At 47.5% G+C, this 9185-nt stretch overlaps 1 protein-coding gene across 1 annotated transcript; it reads left to right on the plus strand.

The window, feature by feature from the left end:
• The first annotated feature begins 986 nt into the window (after positions 1-986).
• On the plus strand, positions 987-8924 carry LOC142583641 (neprilysin-1-like). Its single transcript, XM_075694134.1, has 5 exons — positions 987-1254; positions 3008-3232; positions 3886-4133; positions 7695-7838; positions 8547-8924. The coding sequence occupies exons 1-5, from the start codon at positions 987-989 to the stop codon at positions 8922-8924; spliced, it is 1263 nt and encodes a 420-aa protein (XP_075550249.1).
• Positions 8925-9185: the final 261 nt, after the last annotated feature.

Below are 9185 nucleotides of genomic sequence, written 5' to 3' on the forward strand. Positions count from 1 at the left end.
TTCGGACGAACACCTAGCTCTTGAACGATCTGGCTGATTGCGCCCCACATGGAACATTGTTAAGCTTCGATTGAGATTATCGGTTTCATTGCCAATTCTTGTTCTTTTCTTTACATGATTTATATGTTGGAACCAAACTACCGCATCAGTACATTCAGGTTGTTGGTGTTGCTGTATTTTTTAACACCAGCTCACTCAAATGTTACTAAGTTATACTGCGTCCCAGCTCTTGCAACTTAATGTGGTGTTTTTTTTTCTTCGTTACTTCTATACAGGGTGTCCCCCTTACTTGAGCCAAACATTAAAAATATGCAAATGCCACGTAGCTGGACAGAACCAAGGTAATATTGTTCGCCGTCGCTTGGAGATACGCAGGATATTTTTTTCATTCCACCTAATTAAATATTTAGTCTTAATTCATTAATAAACTTCTCCTGCATTATAATTAGATGAAAAATGGCAACGAGAAATTGTAGCGCAAGATGGAAAACTTCCGATACAGCTTTCTGTTGCTTAATACGTGCTACATAAAAGTTTTTTTCCCAAGCGTGAAAGAAGCCCGCAAATACACTTACAATTGCCGCGCGACTGTCCACTCGAGACACTTTGCGTCTATTCGCGGGCTTCGCTCAGCTCGTAAAGAACACTTTTATGTAGCAGGTATCGAACAACAGAAAGCTGTGTCGGGACTTTTTCATCTTGCTCTGCAATTTTCTCGTTGAGCCTTCTTATCTAATTATAATATTTGACAAGTTGATGATTTAATTTGGACTAATTATCCAATTAGGCGGAATGAAAGAAAATTATGAGTAACTCCAAGAGACGACGAACAGCATTACCTTGTTTGAGGGCGGCTACGCCGCATTTTAATATTTTTTTTGTTATTTGGCTTAAGTTACCTAGGGCACCCTATAAAGTATTCTGTCGCATCGCGACGCTCGACCTATTTTGCGGTTTCTTCTTTTCGTCTAGACCAATGGACTGCTATGGTCGAACGCCACAGTGAAAACGCCTACCGCATGGACGACCAGTTGGTCCTCGAGCCACTGGGAGGCAGGCTTACGGTATTCCTGCTCACCGAACTGGAGAGCGTCGACGTGGTGCGCCTGATTTCGTGGAGCGCGCTGCGCCAGCTCGTCCCCTACGCTGACGGCACGGCTCACGGGGGGACGCTTGATAAAATACGCAGCTCGTGTTACGACGACGTCGCCGACGTCCTTGAGGCGGGGCTCACGTCCAAGTACATCTACAAGGGTGAGCGCGGGATATCCACCCCTTAATTCTTTGTTTCTGCAAAGAAAGTTACCAGTTACTAAAGTGAGGCGATTTGAAGGGAACGGGTTGTTCTTGCAGGTCAAAATTTGCTAGCCGCTGCTGACATCGCAAATTCTACTACAATCATCGATGCTTCTATTGTGGGAATGGAATGCCGTAATGAGACGCTGCTTTGCCTGTTACTGAGCGAACTTAGGCGGTTAATTGTAAACCTTCTCAAGTAAATAAGTATACGTATATTATGATCAAGTTTGTGAATTAACTGTTTAAATAATGCTTCAAGGGCGCATGCCCTTGTTGCGGAAGCGGAACAGGGCAGATCCCAATGTCTACTTCGTCAGAATTCCGACTCAGGGTTTCACGATATCCGTCTCCAAACTTCCAAGGGAATTTGGTGGCCGTTCCACATTATAACTCCACCCAAGGACTTTCTTGAAGAAAAGGTGTAGTGAGGTTACATGACACACGCGCTGCTTTCAGGTTTCCAGCTCAGCGGACATGCGTTAAACAGGGACCGACCTCATTTCAGCAGCTTCCGTGTGTGTGCTAACGTTATCGAAAATTGTTTGCCGCAATTTGAACAAAAGAGATATAATAGCTGTCGCAAAATGTCTGTCACCACAGAGTGTCTAAAATTTCTGCACTTGCTGGGCACCCTCAATAAAGCACGCTATATAGAAACGCTGCACCAATTTCACCGTCATTACAACGCATGAGCTAAACTATGGGGGCCACGTTCTCGATAAACAAGAGCATTCGAAGCAGTCGCCGGAAGTAGGCAGCGTCACTTACCAATCTTAACCAGATATATGGATGAAGTCACTCACACTCATTTGATCGCCGTCAATGCTTAGAGGTTCGGTAGTGCTTTTGTTCCCACTTCACGAGACATATAACCACTACAACGGTTCCGAACATCTCCAGCTCAAGTACCCTGTCGAAGCAGAACAGATTACTTTCTTTGAACCTTTTGCACGCATGAGGTGCTATAGCTTTCAGAAGAACCGCCACTAAATTCATCAAGTGCTAAGCCTTCCTACCCTGGCGGTTTCCATGACCTCATGTGTTAAGTCTACTTGCCTGTATCTTCGTACTTTAAAGCGAAAGCTTTACTGGCCACGAACTTGCGATTTCGCCGTAGCGGTGCTCTGATGAGGCACGTGACATCACAACGTGCGCCTCGCCGCGGATATTTCTGTCTTTCTCGCTCCCTAGCCACCACTGCGCATGCGCCACTAGTAACACCAAGCCACAGGTGTTCCCCCGCTGCGCAATCTGCGCCTTCGACCGCCACCGTTTGGTATGACGTCACACCGCGTTCCGCGTCGTTGCGCTCGCCTCCGCTCGCTTCGACAGCTGGGTTGCATGCCTGATAACATGTCGGAGGATTGAAAGGAGAGCTCGCATGCGCCGCAACCACAGTTGAGGTGGCAGTATGGACGACGACAATTCTGATAAACAGGAGCAGGCCTGGAATCGACATCGGAACGAGATGACGAGGTAACCAATCGCCCAGGAAACAGACGAACAGCTCGCCGAACGACTGGCTAAACGCCCCAACATAGCTAGACAACCAGACTAACCTGTACTTTCAATCAAAATTAACCAAGGCTAACCATGCTGTGCTTTAGCTTTCGCTACGTATATCCTGGCATAGCCGAGCTAAGGCACTGCGAATTTTTCTCTCTCTCTATTCTATTACCTATGCGTTTCTTTTACATCGCGAACGCAGTGGTGACACCTGACGTGCTTCGAGAGGCGATGTACATGGGTTTCCGTGTGCGCCAAATTGTAAAGGAAACCGTCGCCGGTTCGAGCTGGTTCCCGCCTGCCGCCAAGGATGTTGCCCGGAGGAAGGTGGAAGCGCTGAGACTGATCATCGCGTTCCCACTCAACTTGACACGCCTCGCAGCGCTGGAGCGCCTTTACGCCGATCTGCCGGACGTGCCCCTAACAGGTGCTTGCACTGACGCTTTGAACGCAAGACTTTACCGCGATAGGTTTACTTCAATGGAAGGCAACAGTTTAGTGTTCTTGTAGGTTACAAGTGCACATGCTAAATACGTGAAGACTTGGCACAAACCTGGCGAACGCACCTACATTGTTCCTGTGAAGCACACGCATTAGTCGGGGCATGAATTCTGTACCCTGAGTATGAACCTTTCCGTACTAGGAAAGAGCACGCTGTCTATGGTCTGCTGGCTGTTAAAGTCCACGCACTGTCACAGTGAGTAGTGCTTGAGGGGCTGGCGACAGTCCAGGGAGAATTGAGATGACGACCACCTGCAACAGACCGTATACTGTCGCAGGTTTCATAGTTTAGCTGAGTCAGCGCTGGTGAAGTGCCCGTGAAGTAAAGTTTCGTTGACAATTTAAGGACGCGGATACCACGCAAAAATCCTTTTGATTTACACGCTGGGAAAAAAAAGACAGCTGAATTAGGCAGCTACCGTAACAGAATAAGGATTGGTTGGTGACGCGTACCATGAGCGGCGTGTAATAGGTTCAGTATATCGAGGCGCTGTACGCCATGTAATATTTAAATGTGCTCGGGAATTGCAAACGCTATTAATCATTTATTTGCTTTGCTACACCACTGCCTTGCAACAGACACCATAGGAGGCAACCAGGACGCTCGCGGCACCGGTAGGAGCTTCGTCCTGTCGTGGTTGAATGGGAGCCGGTTCCAGCGGCGCGTTGAAATCCGGAACCCGACTGAGATCTTCTACCCATTGGGCGCGGTGAACGCGCAGCACACTTACGCCACCGACACCGTCAACCTGGCGGCCGCCGTACTGGAGCCAGTGATCTACTACCACGGCGCACCGGCCGGGTACAACTACGGAGGCTTTGGGCAGGTACGTTGAAACCACCGCGAATCAACTTACCAGACCTTGCCGGACTTCTCAAGGTATGGCGTTCGGTGGAGCACGCGCGTTTTGCCGCACTGCGCGGCAACCGCGGAAATGGCATCTGTCGCTGATGTGTTGGACGTGCTCCCCAAGTATCCGAAACTGGGAATGTAAACTGGTTTTGCTGACAGTCAGGCATTGCAGCATGACCCGTCCTGTCGGTGCGGAACACGTGGGTTCCGATGCTTACAGCGCGCCAAATGGAAGGAGCTATCCTATCGAAATGCAGGGAAACGTAGGAATGGTTTTTCCAAAAGCTACTGCCACGATTTTGACTAGGTTTATTGTATTACAAATAACATATTCAAATGAAGTTACTGCAGCAAGTAGATTTTTTCTTATTTGGGCCGATCATTTCTCAGAAAAGTTGTTGAAAATCGGAAAATTTCGCAAAACGAAACTTTCAAATTTACAGCTCTCTAACTCCGGAATGGAAAGCAGATCACGATTCTGTCAATTCCACCTAATAATACATCTAAAGTGGAAAGGATATTGCACAAACATATTTGACATATTACACAAACCTCTGAAATACACCACTAACTTACCAGTAGGACTCCTTGCGAAGCACTAGTAAACATTATAACAATTGTACGTAGGCCGTAAATTAATAAATCAACTTTATCTGCTTGAAATGCTGCAAAAATGTATTCGCTTAACTGACACGTTCTTAGTGCAAAGATATGGATAAGTGAACGCCACGCTTTATTTGTTCCTACTCATTTTCGGTAACTTTTGCAAAAACTTCATGACCTAAATCAAAATTCTGCGTATTTCAATCGCTAGCATTTACCATTTTCTCTGAAGTGCAACAAAATTCATTGAAATAGGTACAGCGGTTATCTCGCAAAAGCATGTCTGCGTTTTACATGTATTTGCATACGCGGCAATGGAGTAGCCCCGAGCTGACATTCCTCTCACGTCTACATCCATCCTCTTAAAATAAGACGCTTGTCGGAAGAATTTTTTTTTTGCTGTCTAAACGTTTTGCTCCTGTGTATGCGGTTAACAAATGCCGTGCGTATGACATGTCCGAGGATTGCGCCGCACCATTAGCTGAATACAAATCGCCTTGCGGCAACGTTGTCCCCAGAGACATATCTTGTTTGACCACTGTTGGTCATTAGATGAATTTATTTCAGTTGCACGCTGTTTGCTTTTTTGTGTTTTTATTACCAGCCCGACCCCTCTAAGAAAGGCCATTCTCATGAATAGGCGGGGTCACTCGGTGGAAGAGCTGAGTAAATAAGCCACCTGACAAAAATGTCCCAGTTACCCCGAAAGGCAGAGCACCGATTGAGATAGCAAATTATTAGACAGATATACGAAGTAAGGATGACGGTTTTATTGGCCGTATAACCTTGCCAATATTAGCTGGTGTCAAGAGTGCAAGAATGGTGTCAAGAGGGCTCTGGCAAACATGAACGCAACTCATTCGATGACCAGTGTTAGGATTGGGGGCTCAAACCGAGGCGAAGGAGAGTCGAGGACGCGCGTATTGTTGTCCACACAGTCGACTTAGTGACGCCGTGGCTAGAGGTTTGCGGTGGTGTTCCAGGAAAGTTGCTGCCGCTGTCGCAACTGGCTGGCAAAACTTGCACCTCAGCTGGGCCGTTCTTAACACCAGGGACACTTGTTGTCAAAACACTGACGTGATGAAGATCGGCAGCAGCAGCGTTAACTTCGTGCTGCCTTTCGCTTCAACGCGAACTAAACGGCAAGAACGCAGCGCACACGAAGCTACCAGCTCTTCCTGCGCCTAGATTCGGTACTCATCGCAGATTGCTTTCGAGATAGGGCCCGCACAGCCGCGTTCAGCTACGCCATACGCCCCCGCCCCCCTCGGCCGACTCGCAGTTGTGTGTGCGCTATAAATGACGACGCGCGCGAGATCTAGTCGCAATCCTCGGCTGACCCTCACGCGTTAGAACTCGCGCCAACAGCATATGGCGTGCGGCCACGATGTCACGACCACGGAACATGTGACTTGAATGTCCATATGATCGCCATCTAAATAAAAAGAGGAAGCAAAGCAGAATGAAACCACAGAAAAAAAACTTTATTTAGTGACGACTTTGTTCGGGAAGGTTGTGCTCCAAGGTGGTGAAGTGGCAACGGCTGCCAGCGTTTTCTGGACGTGATGAACCTTGCGCACTAGGAGCAGCCACATCGTTTGGCGCGGACCTGGACGCGTGTTAATGTAGAAACGTGCATTTGTTTTTTCACGTTACATCGAAGATTTCGTGCATCATGTCACCTGCGCGCAGGGAAACAACAGAAGAGATGACGTGGTGCGCCAGTCGCAGTTAGCTTATAGCGGGGGACGGGTCCGATATGTCTAGTCAAGTGATCTTGATGTCTGAGCATAAACAATGAAGACAGTGTTGTATTTTACATCGAGAGTCGGTAAAAAATTATTCCGATATACAAGGAGGAGACGTGGTTGGACACCGAGATATTTGGGCGCTACGTAAGGCCATACAGTCAATGTGAAATTAGGCTTCTTTTTTTTTTTTACTCGATAGAAAGTCAAAATCCCAGAATTGTGTTTCACGTCAGTTGGCTAGCTCATGCGAAATAGCCGTTTCAGGAGAACGGGTAGTGCAACGTAGTGTTCAGTTGAACTACTTTTTTTTTTTTTGTCGCAACGATCGCACGCGAAACCTTTCAGGAAATGGTGAGGTCTTGCTGCAGCGAAAATCAAATACATTAGTCTTCTGAACATGCTTCCATAAATTTCTGTTGCAAATATGTAGTTTCACGACTGCTTGTGGGTGCCATGCATTTAAAAAGAAGAATTAAAGCAGTGGTCGTATTACGTGACGGTTCTTTTCTGTTTCCATTCTTTCTTACCTTCGTCATTGGCTTGCAAAACATCACGCCTACGTCATTGTCGCTATTGTCACGTGGTAGTGACGGTGAAGAAAGAAGCAGTACGGTGGAATACAAAACTAGCTTTTATTGGGCGAACCTGTGCCCACAAAACAGGCTACACTTATAGCACAACGATAGCGGCGAACACGGTCGACGATCGTCGGAAATCTGATCAGCGGGTCAAGCGCGTCGGCTTTTATAGAGCAGTCGTCGAATGTTCCAGACTAATCGTTCGGACCCGCGTGCCTTCCACAATGTTCTACACCATTCGCGTTACGCGATGGAATCAGATAACGCAAGGTTCGGCGACAACAGACAGCCGGGTAGAAGCATCAATAACTTTCCAGAAACGTCGGATACATGCAGGCGCGTCCCTCGCTGTGCGATTACATTTGTTAAGCGGCGAAACGTGGTCGCCCGATAAAGATAAGTACACGTGTCACTATCAAGGCCATTCGTTATGATGGGAAGGTATTCTTATACGATAACGCCCCCGAACAATTTTGTCTTGTTTCACTATTGCGGCGGATTTATACCAACATAATCGCGCATACTGTTTCCAGCACAAGAACAAGTAAGATCAAAAGGCGGAAGCTATTAAGCCCTCTCTTCTTATCTAATGAAACGACGCAGTTAATGGGCCACGAAATGATGCATGGCTTCGACGTGATCGGAAGAGTGACCGATGAGAAGGGGCTGTCAAAGAACTGGTGGCCCGAGGAGGCGACGAAAAAATACACAGAACAGACGTTGTGCCTGCGCTCTATCCATCGACAGGTAAGCTCACTCCAGAACAATGTCAGGCTCATCGGGACATTTGCGCGACCCGCAGAATCTAAAAATATAACCTGACCTAACGTTTCATGGCTCCCGTAGTCGTATAGGCCGTTTCAATCAAAATGTGTCGCATTCTATTTGTACATTTAGGTCATGCGACCACAGAACTTTCAATCGACGGGTACTTTTGCGGCGCTTTTGCTTGTGCTTTGCGGAGCAATGGTGCATTATTGCTTAAGGTAGCATGAATGAAACGGCAGCTTGAATCAAACGAGAGCTAATGACCGACGTCGACCGAAGCGCAATAGAAGTAGGTTGCCTCTCCCCGTCTTTATAAAAGTTTTGAGGAAAGGTGTGGCTTGTCAGCGCGGTATTAAAGTGGGCTAGCGGGTAGTAATCCCTATGTAGCCATCTGTGCTCAGTGGTTGCTTGAAAGAACAACGCGGGCAGAAAGGACACCGGACATGTGCGTACTTTGTCATTTCAATTGGCTTTATATCTTTTTTTATTTCTTTTTTTACCAAACGAATTCCTAAATGCATTCACAGTCCAGCACACAAGTCTTGTATATATATATATATATATATATATATATATATATATATATATATATATATATATATATATATATATATCCTTGTGTACGCGTTCGCTCAAACTCGCTTCTCGCTTAGTTTACCGCGCGGGCGCGCATCACGATCCGTTCAGGCGCTCAAGAAACGCGCGATGGTGCTGGATCCGAAGTTGGACTCGGAAGACCTGGCCGACGTCATGGGCACGCGTGTGGCCTTCGACGCCTTTCGGAAACTCACCGCGGCGCCCCACTCTTCCTCGAGCGCGGCTCGGGACGAAAGGGCCAGCGGCAGAGTGGCGGGCTTCTCGGAACTCCAACTCTTCTTTCTCGCCCACTGCGCCAAGATGTGCGACCCTAAGGTGCCACCCCGCGAGCGGGACAAAAGCGAGACGTACTCTCCGAACTGGTCCCGGTGCGTGGTGCCTCTGATGAACATGCCGGAGTTCGGTGACGCCTTCCAGTGCAAGAGTGGCAGTTTTATGAACCCCGAGCATAAATGCAAGTTCTGGTAGCAAGCTCTCGCTGGCGAACTGCGATGCGCTCCCCTCTATCGCCGTCTCCATAAATTTACTTCCTTGTGTCATGACGTGCGCTGTAATTTTGAGTCCCTTCTGCAGCGTTCAAGTGCTTTAATTTATAAGGCACACAAGTGAAATTGACACCACCCGACTCGACAGTGTGATTGGTTGATGCCCGCACACGTTATCGATTGCCGCCGAAATTTTCGACAGTCATGCTTTATCGTATTTTTTATGGAAAACTATATGGCAGCA

Source organism: Dermacentor variabilis, chromosome 5 (assembly GCF_050947875.1).
Source record: "Dermacentor variabilis isolate Ectoservices chromosome 5, ASM5094787v1, whole genome shotgun sequence".
Taxonomy (NCBI): Eukaryota; Metazoa; Arthropoda; class Arachnida; order Ixodida; family Ixodidae; genus Dermacentor; species Dermacentor variabilis.